The 19,300-nt window shown below is 38.2% G+C and overlaps 1 protein-coding gene across 1 annotated transcript in view; it reads left to right on the top strand.

Annotated features, from left to right (window-relative positions):
- The first annotated feature begins 3,086 nt into the window (after positions 1-3,086).
- The window catches only part of LOC140184199 (uncharacterized), a 38,055-nt gene continuing 21,841 nt past the window's right edge, over positions 3,087-19,300 (top strand). The window contains exons 1-9 of the mRNA XM_072234506.1: positions 3,087-3,163; positions 3,280-3,353; positions 3,471-3,614; positions 3,688-3,713; positions 3,809-3,886; positions 3,967-4,014; positions 4,123-4,170; positions 5,528-5,581; positions 5,666-5,749. Of these exons, the coding sequence (XP_072090607.1) occupies positions 3,087-3,163; positions 3,280-3,353; positions 3,471-3,614; positions 3,688-3,713; positions 3,809-3,886; positions 3,967-4,014; positions 4,123-4,170; positions 5,528-5,581; positions 5,666-5,749 (633 nt within the window). The remainder of the gene's footprint in view (positions 3,164-3,279; positions 3,354-3,470; positions 3,615-3,687; positions 3,714-3,808; positions 3,887-3,966; positions 4,015-4,122; positions 4,171-5,527; positions 5,582-5,665; positions 5,750-19,300) is intronic.

Below are 19,300 nucleotides of genomic sequence, written 5' to 3'. Positions count from 1 at the left end.
GTCACCTCTGTTATACAGTTGGAGTTGACATAGAGGGAGACATCCCCATTGATGAGGACAAGCCCATCACTAAGAAGAGGATGGAGCAAACAAGAGACCCTTCTCATCATCAAATCCCTGAGATGCCTCAAGGGATGCACTTTCCTCCACAAAACTATTGGGAGCAACTGAACACCTCCTTAGGAGAATTGAGTTCCAACATGGGACAACTAAGGGTGGAGCACCAAGAACATTCCATTCTCCTCCATGAAATTAGAGAAGATCAAAGAATCATGAGAGAGGAGCAACAAAGGCAAGGAAGAAACATTGAGGAGCTCAAGCACTCCATAAGGTCTTCAAGAGGAAGAACAAGCCGCCATCACTAAGGTGGACCCGTTCTTTAATTTCCTTGTTCTTTATTTTCTATTTTTTTTCAAAAAAATCATGCTTATGTTTATCTATGTTTGTGTCTTGTGATCATTAGTGTCTTAGTGTCTATGCCTTAAAGTTATGAATGTCCTATGAATCCATCACCTCTCTTAAATGAAAAATGTTCTTAATTGAAAAAGAGAAGAATTGCATGAATTTTGAATTTTATAACAGATTAATTATTTTGATGTGGTGGCAATATTTTTGTTTTCTGAATGTATGCTTAAACAGTGCATATGTCTTTTGAATTTGTTGTTCATGAATGTTGGCTCTTGAAAGAATGATGAAAAAGGAGACATGTTACTGAGGATCTGAAAAATCATAAAAATGATTCTTGAAGCAAGAAAAAGCAGTGAATACAAAAAAAAAGAGAAGGAGAAAAACGAAAAAAAAAGGAGAGAAAAGAAAACAAAAAAGAAAAAAAAGAGAGAGAAAAAGAAAGAAATAAAGTTGTGATCCAAGGCAACAAGAGTGTGCTTAAGAACCCTGGACACCTCTAATTGGGGACTCTAGCAAAGCTGAGTCACAATCTGAAAAGGTTCACCTAATTATGTGTCTGTGGCATGTATGTATCCGGTGGTAATACTGGAAGACAGAGTGCTTTGGGCCACAGCTAAGACTCAATAAGTAGCTGTGTTCAAGAATTATCATACTTAACTAGGAGAATCAATGACACTATCTGGATTCTGAGTTCCTAAAGAAGCCAATCATTCTGAATTTCAAAGGATAGAGTGAGATGCCAAAACTGTTCAGAGGCAAAAAGCTAAAAGCCCCGCTCATCTAATTAATACTGATCTTCATAGATGTTTTTGGAATTCATTGCATATTCTCTTCTTTTTATCTCATTTGATTTTCAGTTGCTTGGGGACAAGCAACAATTTAAGTTTGGTGTTGTGATGAGCGGATAATTTATACGCTTTTTGGCATTGTTTTTAGTATGTTTTTAGTATGTTCTAGTTAGTTTTTAGTATCTTTTTATTAGTTTTTAGTTAAAATTCACTTTTCTAGACTTTACTATGAGTTTGTGTATTTTTCTGTGATTTCAGGTATTTTCTGGCTGAAATTGAGGGACCTGAGCAAAAATCTGATTCAGAGACTGAAAAGGACTGCAGATGCTGTTGGATTCTGACCTCCCTACACTCGAAGTGGCTTTTCTGGAGCTACAGAAGCCCAATTGGCGCGCTCTCAATGGCGTTGGAAAGTAGATATCCTGGGCTTTCCAGAAATGTATAATAGTATATACTTTGCCCGAGATTTGATGGTCCAAACCGGCATTCCAAATCAGCTCAGAAATGTCCGGCGTTAAACGCCGGAACTGGCACAAGAATGGGAGTTAAACTCCCAAACTGGCACAAAAGCTGGCGTTTAACTCCAAGAAGAGTCTCTACACGAAAAAGCTTCAATGCTCAGCCCAAGCACACACCAAGTGGGCCCGGAAGTGGATTTTTATGTCATTTACTCATCTCTGTAAACCCTAGGCTACTAGTTCTCTATAAGTAGGACCTTTTACTATTGTATTTTAATCTTTGGATCATTTTCGATCTTAGGATCATCTTTGGACATCTAGTTCTTAGATCATTGGGAGGCTGGCCATTCGGCCATGCCTAGACCTTGTTCTTATGTATTTTCAACGGTGGAGTTTCTACACACCATAGATTAAGGTGTGGAGCTCTGCTGTACCTCGAGTATTAATGCAATTACTACTGTTCTTCTATTCAATTCAGCTTGTTCTTGTTCCAAGATATCACTTGTTCTTCAACTTGATGAATGTGATGATCCGTGACACTTATCATCATTCTCACCCATGAACGTGTGCCTGACAACCACCTCCGTTCTAACTTAGATTGAAGTGGATATCTCTTGGATTTCTTTAACCGGAATCTTCGTGGTATAAGCTAGAATTGATGACCGCATTCAAGATAATCCGGAAGGTCTAAACCTTGTCTGTGGTATTCTGAGTAGGGTTCAATGATTGAATGACTGTGATGAGCTTCAAACTCCTGAAGGCTGGGCGTTAGTGACAGACGCAAAAGAATCACTAGATTCTATTCCAACCTGATTGAGAACCGACAGATGATTAGCCGTGCCGTGACAGGGTGCGTTGAAAATTTTCACTGAGAGGATGGGAGGTAGCCACTGACAACGGTGAAACCCTACATACAGCTTGCCATGGAAAGGAGTAAGAAGGATTGGATGAAGACAGTAAGAAAGCAGAGAGACGGAAGGGACAAAGCATCTTCATACGCTTATCTGAAATTCCCACCAATGAATTACATAAGTACCTCTATCTTTATCTTTATGTTTTATTCATCATTCATAACCATTTGAGTTTGCCTGACTAAGATTTACAAGGTGACCATAGCTTGCTTCATACCAACAATCTCTGTGGGATCGACCCTTACTCGCGTAAGGTTTATTACTTGGACGACCCAGTACACTTGCTGGTTAGTTGTGCGAAGTTGTGATAAAGAGTTGAGATTATAATTGTGCGTACCATGTTGATGGCGCCATTGATGATCAGAATTTAGTGTACCAGTTTCAGAGATCTCAGTAGAAGGGAGGGACGCCCCAGCTACTGGTTCAATTCGGGACAGATGATCAGCCACTACAAAAAAAAAGGGTTAAAATGGCATGGAGATTAGGGCGGTTTTAAAGAACCGCCATATTATCGAGTCATTATGGCAATTTTTTCTGCTGCCGTAATTGGCTTTATATATTTTGGCGGTTCTGGTGATTATGGCGGTTTTGAACCGCCGTTTTCACACGCATATAAAAAGAAAAAAGTTGCAATCCCTAGCTCATTCAACGCCGTTCTTCCTTCTAGCTAGGGCTTCTATTCTCTCTGAACATACAACACTCTCATTTCCTCAGTGTAAAGAAGCTCTCCGACAACGCCTTCTTCCTTCTAGGGCTTCTCCTCTCTCCACCGGTTACGATCTCTTCAGGTACCTCTCCCTCTCAAGTTAAACTGAAACCGAAACCGAAATGCTGTTTTCGTACATAGAGAAGCCGAAATCGAAACTGATGCTGTTTTATTTTGTTTTTTCTTTTGTGCTGTGGAGACGAAGATTCCGGCGAGAGGCAAGGCTCTGGTGACCTCAGCATTTCGATTCCAGAAGGCACCGATTTCTTTGTTTTTGTTTGGGTTAGGATTTCAAAATTGCTTTTGATGCTGATTTTTGGGGTTTTTGTTTCTCTGCAGCTCTGTTAGAGATTTTTGGGTCTTCCGTTGAAGCATTGGATTGACGTTGGTGCGGGGGTGATTGACGACGATCTCAGGTCTTCTTTCGTTTACTTCTATTAAGGTGTTTCTCTCTCTCTCTCTCTCCCTCGCTCTCTCTGAACTCAGATCTTCTATTGCTTACTTCTATTAAGGAGTTTCTTTGATCTCCAATCTCAGATCTCAGATCTCAGAAAAAGTCTTCTACTAATCGGTGACTCGTCCGTCGGAAAATCTTGCCTCCTCCTCAGATTCGCTGTAAAACCCTCTTTTTCACACTCTTTTTTCCTCTTCTTCTAATTGTTCACCCGTTCTCTGTCTTTGATTAATTTCTTCAGGATGATTCTTATATCGACAGCTACATCAGCACCATTGGAGTTGATTTCGTATGTAACCTAATATTTTCCATTTGTTACTTTGCTTCACTGTTTAGGCCTTTCTCAATACTCATTATAATTATAATTTCACTCTATTATTTATTTATTTATTTTCAGAAAATCAGAACTGTGGAGCTGGAAGGGAAGACCATCAAGCTGCAGATTGTGAGTATTTTTTTTTTTAAATATTATGTCAATTTCTACGGCTTTTTTTTTTCCTGTTTGTAACCCTTGTTTCCGTCGGTGATCTAACTATACATGTCCCATCTTGCAAAAGCCCCAAAACTATATACTAAAAATGAAGAAGCTTCGTTATATTTTAAACAAAACAATTAACGCACATGCCATGGCTTCTTTTAGTTCCATTATTATTATTATTATTATATATGTGGCTTGGTTTCAACTATATTTAGGTTTGTACTTTCTTCTCATTAAAACCAATCCTATTATGAGTATAATGCCCCACATCCCTCAGATTACAAATTTACTCACCTTTGGCGTAGTAATCTGTGGACTGTGGTCCATGGAATGTGTAAAGCATAAACAACGATAATGAATTCTTGATTTCTCTTCATGTGTCCTATCTGTCTGTGTGATTTTGACATAACCAATTTTTGTTATTTTGATGTGTATATTGGACACTGGTTGAGCTGTTTCTTTGAGTTTGGACTTGCTTCTTAGGCACTTGGAACCATTTTTGTTTTGCAGTTTGGGAACTAGTTTATGAGGCAATAACTGAACTATGTTTGCTTTGTTTTGCTTACTTCTATTTAGTTCTCTTTATTTCTCAAGCAAAAGGAAGCAACTCAAGTAGTGTAAAGGTGTTATTCAAATTGTGTGTGTTTTTTCTTCTGAAGTTGATATGTTTTGCTACTCAATTTTGTCATGAGTTATTGAAATATGAGTGATTATGTTGCAGTTTGTGTAGTATGTTACAGTTTGTGTTATCCAACTATATTTAACTCAATTTTGTAGAATTCTGCACTCAAGGTTCATATATTCTTCATTATTAGGTAACTTTATTTTTTCTCTGCTGAATTATTTTGAGTATGCTTCTCTGTCTTGACTCTTGACCTTAAAGGGTAATCAAATATCTTTTCTTTTTGTGATGTGTTTTACTTGCTGGTGTTGGTGATGGTGGAAATTTAAGAAATTGGGCTCTGATATGAGTCTAGTAATGAAACTTGCAACTAGCTTCCAAACTTTGCTTATTCTATTTTGAGTATAAACCTGGTATGATATTATTCTAAGATTATTTCTTATTCTGTTTTATTTTATTTTCACAAACATAACTTCTGTGCTTGCTTGCATCCTGCCTTGAATGAATTCATCTTTTAAGTCCTTTTTATTTCTTATCGATTTCATCTCTTTGTCTCCGTTTACCTCTAAATTATTGTATTATGTTCCATTTAATCTACTTTTCTTAGTGGAACATTCGCTAGTCTTCTTGGGACATGATCAAACCAAATAAACTGTTGACGCACTTGATGCTTGTTTGATAATTGATGTGTGCATACTGCAGGTGGTCCCTACAATATACAAAGACATTAGAGGCCATGTTACCTATTCAAATCAGGTATTGTCAAATATGAGAAACTTACCATCATTTGCATTGTTCCTTGGATAATGCCTAAGTTGCATAATAAATGTTATTGCACAGTATTCTGTGACTGAGCATTTCAAGAGTTCAGAGCAAGGTGCAGTCCCTGGAGTGTTCTTCTTTTATGACATATCACCAATTAAGGTAATACTGCTTAAAAAGTTAGATTATTTCATCCTCCTGTGATTATATTGGCACTGTTTTGCGCACTTTTGATGCTCTTGTTAATTTGTTAGTTGTTATTAGATGAGCGCAGAAAAGGGTCAATCAAGGCCAATACTATTTACTTTTGTTTATTATTGACAGCCAATAATCAATACAAGTCCCCTTCTCCTCCCACCCTGAGGTTTATCTTTGTTAGTTAACTTACAAATAGATAAGTTTTTGCATTTTTGTCCCTTGCTTTTCTTTCTTAATGTAATATGCAAATTAACTTGAATACCTGCTAATTGAAACTATAAAAAGCTTAGTTTACCTTGAACTAAAAAAAATTTAACAAGTAATCAACCATACTCTTTAAATTTGTTTGAGCTACCAACTTCAAATTAAAATTAATGTTTTTGAAATGAAGATGTCTTTATGTGAAAATTAATGTGAACACGTATGTGGCGTTTATCACAGTTCACAGACAGTCCAGTGTTCCGTGTACATCATTCATAATCATTAATCAACTAATCAACAACTTAATAATATAAACTTTTTCTTATGAGATTTCAAGAACCAAACTGCATGTAATTCCTGTTTATTTTGACAAGAAACTAATTACATAGCGTTCTAACTCATACTGCTCATCCTTAGTTTTTAGTATGTAGTACCTAACATTAAAAACCTTTTTTTTTGTTATTGGAGTGAAGATTTCTTTTGCCAGTTTCCTTTTTAATGCATTTTATTATAACCTTATGATGCATTCACATGCAGTCTGCAAGTGTGTCAGAAATGGTGTTCAATTATTTTCTAGACTTCTACTAAATTTTATTATTTAATATTTAATTTCTCTCTCTCCTTAATTTTCTTTCTTTCTCTTTTTATAATACAGTTGGCGCAAAAAAGAAAGAATATTTAATACAGTCTTTAATTTTCTTTCTTTCTCTTTTCTATTTAATTCTCTTTCTCTTTTTTTTATTATTATTATTTTTATCAGTCCTTAATACATGTCCTTAATATTTAATACATGTCCTTAATTTTTTAATACAGTCCTTAGTATTATTATTTAATACAGTCCTTAATATTTAATACATGTCCTTAATTTTTTTATAAATTATAATTTTTTTGTCTCTTTCTATAGCGTTTGGCCAGTGGTGCTTATAATTTTTTTGTCTCTTTCAATCTTATTTTAAAAAGTATAAAATTGCCATCATAATTAGGTACAAACGGCGGATAGAAACCCCCGTTTTAAATGAAAACGATGTCATTATACGCTGGTAGAAACGGCGGTTAAAAACTGTCATTTTAAATGAAAATGATGCCATTATATTTTGGAAAAAACGGCGGTTAGAAACTGCCATTTTAAACACACAAGATGCCATTATAACATGGTAAAAATGGCGGTTATCATGGAAAAAACGGCGGTTTCCAACCGCCATTTTAAACGGAAGAGATGTCACAACATCCTGGTAAAAACGGCGGTTGTTTAAAAACCGCCATTTTATACGGAAATAATGGCGGTTACAAACCGCCATTTTAACCCTCAGAGAACCGCCGTATTATGCTAAGGTAATTGTGGCGGTTTTCTAAAAACCGCCGTAATAACCAGAATGGCGCCCAGAATAACGGCGTTTCTTGGGGGCGCCATTTTCGGTAATAATGGCGGTTCTAACCGCCGTAATTCCCCAAAATAACCGCCGTTTTAACCCCCTTTTTTTGTAGTGAGCTACCTAGTTCTCTGTCCCTTTTCTATCTCTTATTTCTATATCAAACTCTTGCAGAAGCAATACCCACCTTATGAGCTTGGGTTTTGAATCCTGCTTTGTGAGTAAGTAATTAAGAGCAGCATGGTCAGTGTACACAATCACTTTTTACCCTACTAAGTAGGATCTAAACTTGTCAATGGCATAAACCACTGCAAGTAATTCTTTTTGTGTGGTTGTGTAATTCTTCTGTGCATCATTTAGAATACGGCTAGCATAATAAATGACGTGCAGAAGCTTGTTATGCCTCTGTCCCAACACTGCACCAATGACATGGTCACTGGCATCACACATTAGTTCAAATGGTAATGTCCAGTCTGGTGCAGAGATGACTGGTGCTGTGACCAGCTTGGCTTTCAGGATCTCAAATGCCTGCAGACACTGTGTGTCAAACACAAATGGTGTGTCAGCAGCTAGCAGGTTACTCAGAGGTTTTGCAATTTTTGAAAAATCCTTTATAAACCTTCTGTAGAATCCTGCATGTCCCAGAAAGCTTCTGATTGCCTTAACATTGGCAGGTGGTGGTAATTTTTCAATTACCTCTACCTTTGCTTGATCCACCACTATTCCCTTGCTTGAAATTTTATGCCCAAGGACAATCCCCTCAGTCACCATGAAGTGACATTTTTCCCAGTTTAAAACTAGGTTGGTCTCTTGGCATCTTTTCAGAACAAGTGCTAGATGGTTAAGGCAGAAGTTGAATGAGTCTTCAAATACTGAAAAGTCATCTGTGAAGACTTCCAGAAATTTCTCTACCATATCTGAGAAGATAGAGAGCATGCACCTCTGAAAGGTTGCAGGTGCATTGCATAGACCAAAAGGCATCCTTCTGTAGGCAAATACTCCAGAAAGACATGTAAATGCTGTTTTCTCTTGGTCCTGAGGATCTACTGCAATTTGGTTGTAACCTGAATAGCCATCCAAAAAGCAATAATATTCATGACCTGCTAGTCTCTCTAGCATCTGGTCTATGAATGGTAAAGGAAAATGATCCTTTCTGGTGGCTCTATTGAGCCTTCTGTAGTCAATATACATACGCCATCCTGTAACTGTTCTTGTGGGAACCAGTTCATTTTTTTCATTATGAACCACTGTCATGCCTCCCTTCTTGGGGACAACTTGGACAGGGCTCACGCAGGGGCTATCAGAAATAGGATAAATAATCCCAGCCTCTAGTAACTTAGTGACCTCTTTCTGCACCACCTCCTTCATGGCTGGATTTAGCCGCCTCTGTGGTTGAACCACTGGCTTTGCATTATCTTTCAATAGGATCTTGTGCATGCATCTTGCTGGGCTAATGCCCTTATGATCACTTATGGACCACCCAAGAGCTGTCTTATGTATCCTTAGCACTTGAATTAGTGCTTTCTCTTCCTGTGAGTTTAAAGCAGAGCTTATAATAACTGGAAAAGTGTCACCTTCTCCCAGAAATGCATACTTCAGGGATGGTGGTAGGGGCTTGAGCTCGGGTTTAGGAGACTTATCCTCTTCCTAAGGAATTTTCAGAGGTTATTTTATTTCCTCTGGTTCCTCCAGGTCAGGCTGAACATCTTTAAAGATATCCTCTAGCTCTGATTCGAGACTCTCAGTCATATTGATCTCTTCCACTAAAGAGTCAATAATATCAGCGCTCATGCAGTCATTTGATGTGTCTGGATGCTGCATAGCTTTGACAGCATTCAACTTGAACTCATCCTCATTGACTCTCAGGGTCACTTCCCCTTTTTGTACATCAATGAGAGTTCGTCCAGTTGCTAGGAAGGGTCTTCCTAGGATGAGAGTTGCACTCTTGTGCTCCTCCATTTCCAGCACTACAAAGTCAGTTGGGAAGGCGAATGGCCCAACCTTGACAATCATGTCCTCAATTATGCCTGATGGGTATTTAATGGAGCCATCAGCAAGTTGGAGGCATATCCGGGTTGGTTTGACTTCTTCAGTAAGCCCAAGCTTTCTGATAGTGGATGCAGGTATTAGATTGATACTTGCTCCAAGGTCACATAGGGCTGTCTTAGTACAAGCACCTTCTAATGTGCATGGTATCATAAAACTTCCTGGATCTTGAAGCTTCTCTGGTAAGCTCTTCAGAATGACTGCACTGCATTCTTCAGTGAGAAACACTTTTTCAGTTTCTCTCCAATCCTTCTTGTGACTTAAGATCTCTTTCATGAACTTAGCATAAGAAGGTATTTACTCAAGTGCTTCTGCAAACGAAATCTTTATTTCAAGAGTCATGAGATAGTCTGCAAAGTGGGCAAATTGCTTATCCTATTCCGCTTGGCGGAGTTTCTGAGGATAAGGCATCTTGGCTTTATACTCTTCAATCTTAGTTGCTGCAAGTTTATTTCCTACAGAAGTGGTTGGAGAAGCCTTCTTAGAGGGGTTACTATCAGCACACTCAGGTGTCTGATTCCTCATTGGCGTTTGAACGCTAGGATTGGGTGAGGAATGGGCGTTTAACGCCAACTTTTCTCCCCTTTCTGGCGTTTGAACGCCAGAACTGGGTACGGAATGGGCGTTTAACGCCAACTTTTCCCCCTTTTCTGGCGTGTGAACGCCAGAAGTATTCCTCTCTGGGCTCTTACTGTCCTCAGAGGGATTTTGGATAGTGATTTGGTTATCCTCTGTCAGTTGTTCCTTTCTTAGCTTTCTGCTGCTTTGAGTTGATTCATTCAATGTTTTCCCACTCCTTAATTTAACAGCTTGGCATTCTTCTGTTATCTGTTTAGATAGTTGCTGTCTTGTCTGATTTAATTGTGCTTCCATATTCTTGTTAGCAATTTTAGTTTCTTGGAGTATCTCTTTAAATTCTGCTAACTGTTTTGTCATCATAAGTAATTGCTGATTAAGCTCAACCATCTGTTCTTGAGGGTTAGGATCAGTAGTTACTGCCATAGCTTTTTCTTTTATAGAGGACTCACTGCTTGAGTATAAATGTTGATTTCTAGCAACTGTATCTATAAGCTCTTGAGCCTCTTCAATCGTCTTCCGCATGTGTATAGATCCACCAGCTGAGTGGTCTAAAGACATCTGAGCTTTTTCTGTGAGCCCATAATAGAAGATGTCTAACTGTACCCACTCTGAAAATATTTCAGAGGGGCATTTTCTTAGCATACCTCTGTACCTCTCCCAGGCATTATAAAGGGATTCATTATCCTCTTATTTAAAGCCTTGGATGTCCAGCCTTAGCTGTGTCATCCTTTCTTTTTTGAATCTTTTTTTAAATAAGTGTTTTCAAAATCAAGAAGGTTTCCTATCGAATCATCACAAGTCATGGAATCAATACTGCTGCTCTCAGAAATAATTAAAGCTTTTGTTTCCCACTCTTTTGTGAGACATCTCAACACTCTTCTCACTAGCACAGAATCAGAATATGTTATTCCCAGAGCATCTAAGCCAACAATGATGTTGTTGAATCTTTCAAACATTTCATCAATGGACTCTCCTTCCTTCATTGCAAACATTTCATACTCTCTGTTCAACATATCTGTCCGAGTCTTCTTTACAATGATGGTTCCTTCATGAGTGATTTGTAGTTTGTCCCAGATTTCCTTTGCTGTTGTGCAACGTGATACCTGTCGGTATTCCTTGAAGCTGATAGCACAGTTGAGTAGATTAACAGCTTTGGCATTTAGCTCCACCTTCTTTCTATCTTCCTCGGTCCAGCTTGCTTCTGGTTTAACAGTGATTACTCCTTCAGCGCTTGTGTTAGTAGGAAACTGTGGTCCTTCTAGGATGATCTTCCAAAGCCTGTAGTCTACTACTTGCACAAATATCTTCATTCTCTCCTTCCAATAGGTATATTTTTTCCCATTGAAAAGAGGCGGTCTGTTGCTTGACTGCCCTTCTGTGAGATTGTACGATACCAGATTTGAGCCACTGCTTTCTGCCATGAGGATCTTTTCTCCAAGCTGCAAAGCTTGATCTCTTTGAGACCAAGCTCTGATACCAATTGATGGTTTCAGTGGCTAAGAGAAGGGGGGTTGAATCTTAGCCCCTTTTTTTTTCAATTACACTTGCTGGTCTTTGTAACAACTTCAGGAGACTTTTTGATTTTTGTCTCGTCCCAAGCCACGAGACTTTTTCGACTTTATCTCCTGGGCAGCAGAAACAGAATTTAAGTAGAAGAGGAAGAAATAGTACACCAAGATATATCCTGGTTCAGCTGCTAAGTGCAATGCAGCCTACATCCAGTCTCCATCACAACAATGATGGAGTTTCACTATAATCAACTTTGATTACATACACCAATTCTCCCTAGGAACTACCCTTCCTATCTGGGACAAGTCTAGAATTCTAAACCCAATCCTGAACTTGACTTGGTCACTGCCAAGCTTTCAACTGTAAAGTGCTAACCCAACTTATAAGGGGATTCCCACAGAATCATGGAACACAACATAGATGTACAAAGGAACTCTAAGGACATCTATGACTTTTTCTTTTAATTTTGCACTCTCTGCCTTTTTCCGCTCTATGACTTTTTTCATACAAACCTCATTGTTTGCCTTTTTCCATGAGACTCAAGACATGACAAAATTAAATAGAAAAAATTACAAAATGGAATACATTGAAGGAGAAGAGAAATATGTTAGCTCAGGTAGCTCTGAGAACACTGTGCCTCGCACTCTCACACTTTCTCCTTGCTCCAAACAGTGGCTGTTCTCTCTTTTTAAAGAAGAGGGAAGCCTCCACACTTGAAGCCAACACCCAAACCAACTTCTTCCTCCTTCAAGAAACAGAACCGGTTTGGCCACATAGAGAGAGAAGAGATAACCATGCAAAACCCAACATGCAATTACCTCTAGTCCTTTCTTGATTATCACTCTTCATCAATCCGAGCTCTCCATCCTTGGCTTGCTCTCCAAGATGGATTTCTGGCCCTTGATGCTTCATGATGATGATGACTTCATCTGCTTCAATCTCTGCCTCAACCATCACTTTGCCACTCTAGCTACTTCTTGTGGTGGTTGAGCAGAATCAAAGACAAGCCATGCTTCAAGAATCTCCCTTGCTGGCCGAATCTTCATCTTCCTTTTTGAACATGAAGAGCTCGAGATTACCTCACCAAATCTAACCATATTTGGTGAAAATCTCAGCCACTACATACTTTTCTTTTTCGTGCCATCATTGTGATGGTTCTGTAGAGTGTTCTTCCTTCCTTTCGGTAGCTCCATTTTGCTTTCATGGATATCATTGTTTCCTGTGTAATAACCGAAGAGAAGAAAGAAAGAGATGAGAGAGAATAAGCAACTTGGAAGAAAAGCAATTGAATGTGTTAATCAATATCATTACAAAGTTGCTTTTACTTCCCTTAGAGTAGCGTGCAGCATTAAGCAATCAATCTTGTTAAACACAATTTCTCTCTCATAGTTTCCATGCATGTATTCAATTCACTTTATTAAAAATTTTGAATTCCACTCCTTGAAGAGAGAAGACATCCGTTGGAAGCATTAGGCAAATGATAACATTTGCTTTCCTGATGCATTTTGGATTCGGATCATGCATGGAAACATTCATCAAAATTGAAATTGGGCTTTGTAGCAATAAAGCTTAATCTGACCCAATAAAATTTTGATTCAATCAAACTAATTGGGCTTATGATAATGTTTGAGTTCTGGCCCAATTAACATCACAACAATTCAGCCATACATATTTGAATATTTTTGAATCAATGCTGAATTGAGAAAAAAATTTACACTTGGGCTTGCAACATTTTATTTTATTTTTGGCCCAAATTAAAAACCTGCATCACAAAATTATTACTTAACATATGTTAAATGAAAATCAAATTAATAATTTTGTAATTAATTATTTTAATAATGTTTGTTCATCATCAAGATTAAATTAGAGTTTTCCAAACTCATCAACTACATATCCTTTACACATCGTGTAAATATCCATCCCAGATTGTGAACATCCATTCATCCAGAGATCGAGAAGAATAAACCTGGTACTATTCCTACAAAATAGGAATGTCGGAATAGTGGAACACAAAAAATCAATCAATAAAACAGTGAAAGAAAAAGATCTGATAGTATATGAAGATGGAGATATATCAGAAGGAATCAAATATTGCCAAACAAACATTTTTTAGCAAGCTGTACACTACAAAACATATCAATGTAGGGTGGATACAGACAGCTATGACCAATATATAGAGGAACCCTCAAAGACTGAAAGTAAAAGAGGTTAAACTCAAAGTGTACTAATTTTTCTTCAAGAAACAAGCAAATTTAGAGAATGTGCTGAGAGGAAACCCATGGCTCTTTAGAAACTCATGGATAAAAGTAAAGAGGTGGAAAAGAGGTGAAGACCTAACAGAACAAGGGTTGGATACAGCAGAAATAAGAATGCAAATATGGGACTCTCTAAACACTGCAAGACAGCAAATTTAGGTAAAAAAATTGCATCTAATAAGAAAAAGTCAAGAGCTGTAAGATCTACAAAATAGGAAAGGAGCAGGAACAATTTACCAAAACCACAATGAAGCTGAAGGTAGAAACCCCTTTCAAGAAAGGGATAAACGTGGGTAGTAAAGAAAATGACCTCTCATGAGTTAATTTTAGATATGAAAACCTACCTAGTTTTTGTTACTACTGCGGTAAAAGAGGGTATGAAGAAAGCTCCTGCAAAGAGGCTGTACATGATATTGAGATGGGTAGGGATAGGTCTAAAAATTTAGGGCATGGCTCAAAGATGAAACCTTTGAAAAAATGTGGAAAAAGGGAAGCTAAAAGAAAGACCACAACCACAGAAAAAAGAAGATGGAGAAAAAAAAAAGAAAGACGTATTGAAAAATTGATGGACAAATTGGCAAGCTTGTTAATAACGGATTCATGGGGTCTGTTGTTGAAAAAGGCCGTAGCCAATCCTCTGTGACAACAATTCTAGAAACCTTGAATGTAAAAAGGGATCTGGCAGAGGCTGACAAAAATAGAGATGAGGTCCAACGAGTTCTAATGAGTATATAACTTCACCATGAAGAGAGGAGAAGGCTGAAACGAAAACCAGGATGCACCCAACAGAGACCAATAAAAAATTAGAGGTGAGAAAAAATCAGCAAAACACAGTGATGAACAAATGAAAAATAAAAGGGAAAGAAGCCAAACTCTAGGATGTCACAAAAAAAAACTGACAACAATGAGAAGGGAGGGGGAAGAAAATGGAAAAGGTTGGCAAGGGATTTAAACAAGAAGGAGAACAAGATAGAATCTGAGATGGCAGGAACAAAGAGAAAGATAGAAGCGGGAAAAAGGGAATGGGAAGTAGGGACAGTGCCACAAACCAAGAAGATGAGTTCAACTTTGATGAATACAATGGCAGAGGCTGCAGGACAGCCCTGTCGAGAACCATGAAAATTGTAAGTTGGAATTGTCGTGGGCTTGGAAAACCATGGGCAATGAGAGCCTTGAACAAGTCCATTAAACAAAAAGGACCTAACATTGTCCTTTTAACAGAAACAAGGAAGAAATCAGTAGAGATGATGAGGTTGAGATACAAAGGCGATTTTCAAAACATAATGAATGTTGACTGTAGTGGAGAAGGGAGGCAAAAGGGGAAGGCTTGGCTTGTTTGTGGCATAACACTCTATAGGTGAACATAACATCTATGTCATTAAACCACATAGATATGGAAATAAAGATGAATGAGGATAATTCTATATGGAGGGCTACCGAATTCTATGACTGCCCAAAAAATCACAGAAAGTAGTTTAGTTGGGATCTAATAAAATATTTCGACTAGGTGAACAATAAGCCATGAATAATTTTTGGATATTTCAATAAGATTTTAAGCCCACAAGAGAAGATGTGGTGAAACTCAGTGTTGTTGGTTCAGATAGAGGGCTTTCGGGATGTTATACAAGAAAATGAGCTGTAAGATCTGAATTTTGTTAGGCACTCATTTACATTGTCGAATGGACAGGCTGGTGAAAGGAACATCTAAGAATGGTTGGAAAGAGTCTTGGCAACAATAGGATAGAAAAAGATGTATCCAAAAATAACAGTCTAACATCTATTTAAATACAAATCTGATTACAGCTCCTAGCTACTCAATTTGGCTGGGAAACAAGGGAGGAAAAGGCATAAGGTGCACAGGTTCAGGTTCGAGAAAGCATGGTTAATGGTGCACGAAAATCACAATCACACTTTGCAATTCTGCACAACTAACCAGCAAGTGCACTGGGTCGTCCAAGTAATACCTTACGTGAGTAAGGATTGATCCCACAGAGATTGCCGGCTTGAAGCAAGCTATGGTTATCTTATTATTCTTAGTCAGGATATCAATAATGGTTCTTAGTTTTAATTGCAAAAAATAAAAGAGTATGAAATAAATACTTGTTATGCAGTAATGGAGAATAGGTTAGAGTTTTGGAGATGCTCTGTCTTCTGAATCTCTACTTTCCTTCTGTTGTCTTCTTCACGCATGCAAGGTTCCTTCCATGGCAAGATGTATGTTGGTGGATCACCGTTGTCAATGGCTACCATGCATCCTCTCAGTGAAAATGGTCTTCTACGATTTTCTGCATGGCTAATCATCTGTCGGTTCTCACTCGTGCCGGAATAGGATCCATGGATCCTTTTGCACACTGTCACTGCGCACAACATTTGTGAGTTTGAAGTTCGTCACAGTCACCCCTTCCTAGATCCTACTCGGAATACCACAGACAAGGTTTAGACTTTTCGGATATCAAGAGTGCTGCCAATTAATTCTACCTTATACCACGAAGACTCTGGTTTCACAGAATTGAACACTCTGTTGTCAGGAGAGAGAATCAAACTTGTGAACCAGGAACACAAGAGATACACATTCAATCTAAGGTAGAATGGAAGTGGTTGTCAGGTACGCATTCATAAGTTGAGAATGGTGATGAGTGTCACAGATCATCACATTCATCATGTTGAAGTGCGAATGAATATCTTAGAATAGAAACAAGCGTGATTGAATAGAAAACAGAAATAATTGCATTAATCCATCGAGACATAACAGAGCTCCTCACCTCCAACCATGGGGTTTAGAGACTCATGCCGTAGAAGATACAAATTCAGATGTAAAATATCATGAGGTACTGAATGAATCTCTAAAAGTAGTTTTGATACTCAACTAGTAACCTAGGTTTACAAAAAATGAGTAAGCTAAGATAGATAGTGCAGAAATTCACGTCTGGGGCCCACTTGGTGTGTGTTTGGGCTGAGCAATGACGCTTTCATGTGCATAGGCTATTCTTGGCATTTAACTCCAGCTTTTGTGCCAGTTTGGGCGTTTAACTCGAGCTTGTATCCTATTTCTGGCGTTTAACGCCAGAATAGGGTAGAAAGTTGGTGTTAAATGCCGGTTTGCGTCATCACAACTTGGGTAAAGTATGGACTATTATATATTTCTGGAAAGCCCATGATGTCTAGTTTCCAACGCAATTGAGAGTGCACCAATTGGGCTTTTGTAGCTCCAGAAAATCCATTTCGAGTGCAGGGAGGTCAGAATCCAACAGCATCTACCGTCCTTTTTCAGCCTCTGAATCAGATTTTTGCTCAGGTCCCTCAATTTCAGCCAAAAAATACCTGAAATTATAGAAAAACACACAAACTTGTAGTAGAGTCCAGAAATGTGATTTTTGCATAAAACTAATAAAATACACTAAAAAGTAGCTAGATCCTACTAAAAACTATATGAAATTACCCTCAAAAGCGTATAAAATATTCGCTCATCACAACACCAAACTTAAACTGTTACTTGTCCTCAAGCAACTAGATAAATAAAATAGGATAGAAAGAAAATGAAGAGGCAATAACATCTCAGAGTTTTATATGAAGCTCAAATTGCCATTAGATGAGCGGGGCTAGTAGCTTTTTGGTTTCTGAATAGTTTTGGCATCTCAATTTATCCTTTGAAGTTCAGAATGATTGGCATCTATAAGAACTCAGAATTCATATAATGTTATTGATTCTCCTAGTTTAGTATGTTGATTCTTGAACACAGCTACTTTATGAGTCTTGGCTGTGGCTCTAAGCACTTTGTTTTCCAGTATTACCACCGGATACATAAATGCCACAGACACATAACTGGGTGAACCTTTTCAGATTGTGACTCAGCTTTGCTAAAGTCCCTAACTAGAGGTGTCCAGAGTTCTTAAGCACACTCCTTGCCTTGGATCACGACTTTAACCACCCAGTCTCAAGTTTCTCACTTGAACCTGCATGCCACAAGCACATGGTTAGGGACAGTTTGATTCAGCTGCTTAGGCCAAAATTTTATTCCTTTGGACCCTCCTATCCATTAATGCTCAAAACCTTGGATCCTTTTTACCCTTGCCTTTTAGTTTAAAGGGCTATTGGGTTTTTCTGCTTGCTTTTTCCTTTTCTTTTTTTCGCAAGCTTTTGTTTTTCATTGCTTTTTCTTGCTTCAAGAATCAATTTTATGATTTTTCAGATTATCAATAACATTTCTCCTTCTTCATCATTCCTTCAAGAGCCAACAATTTTAACATTCATAAACTTCACTATAAAAATATGCACTGTTCAAGCATTCATTCAGAAAACAAAAATTATTGCCACCACATATAAATAATTTGAATTTTTCTTATTAAGAACTCGAAAATAAAATTGCCTCCTTATTCTAAAAAATCTGTTATTTTATTCATGTTTAATGATGATGAGAAAAATAAATTATAGCTTACTTAGAGATAATAAAAATAAAAATACTAATTACTACTATTCATGTGACTCCTAAGGTAGATCTCTAATAGCAGAAGTTATCACAGAGTTAAGATTAGGACTCAACAACCTTTATTTTGGGAGATGGATGCTCCTTCAATCTGTGGTGTGTCTGGTCCTTCAGGGGACAGCTTCTGGCGCTTTAGCTCCTGTAGCTCACGCCCTTGCTTCTCTTGTCCCTTAAGCAGTTTGCAAAGCATGCTATTTTGATTTTGCTGTTCTTCCTTAAGTTGATCCATAGCTTATTACAGCTTGGTGACAGATGCTTCTAGACGGGTCTAGTAGTCAATCTGAGGGATTTCTGGGAGGAACTCCTGCGCCCTCCTTTTGATGGAGTTATCTTGCACCTGTTGTTCTTCCATCGACTTTTTGGTGATTGGGTGCTCGACTGAGATATACTCATCCACTCCCATCTTTACCCCAGCATCTTTACATAGCAGAGAGATTAAGCTTAGGTAAGCCAATTTGGCGTCAGTGGAGTTCTTGTTTGTAATTGTGTACAAGAAATCAGATGATGAATCTCCACTTCGTTTCCCAGCATAATGCAATGGATCATCACTACTCTTTTGACAATGACTTTAGAGCGGTTGCTGGTGGGCAGTATAGAGCGCTCAATGAAGTCCAGCCAGCCCCTAGCGACTGGTTTGAGATCTCCTCTCTTGAGTTGGTTTGGATACCTTTTGAGTTGGTTATCCACTTGGTTCCAGGGAGGCATATGTCCTCTAGAACTTGGTCCAAGCGCTTACCTAATCTCACCATTCTCCTATTAAAGGATTCTGGATCATCTTGTAGTTGAGGCAGCTTGAAGACCTCTCTTATTTTGTCCAAGTGGAAGTAAATAATCTTCCCTCTGACCATAGTTCAAAAGGTATAGAAGGCGGTTCCAGTCACTCTCTGCTTATCTGTTTGCCACAGATTTGAGTAGAATTCCTAAACCATGTTTCTTCCCACCTTTGTCTCAGGATTAGATAGAATTTCCCAGCCTCTATTTCAAATCTGCTCTTGGATCTTCGGATATTCATCTTCTTTTAGATCGAATTTAACTTTCGGGATTACTGACCTTAGACCCATTATTTTGTGGT

Source organism: Arachis hypogaea, chromosome 4 (assembly GCF_003086295.3).
Source record: "Arachis hypogaea cultivar Tifrunner chromosome 4, arahy.Tifrunner.gnm2.J5K5, whole genome shotgun sequence".
Classification (NCBI taxonomy): Eukaryota; Viridiplantae; Streptophyta; class Magnoliopsida; order Fabales; family Fabaceae; genus Arachis; species Arachis hypogaea.
This window is presented reverse-complemented; position numbering and strand designations above follow the sequence as displayed.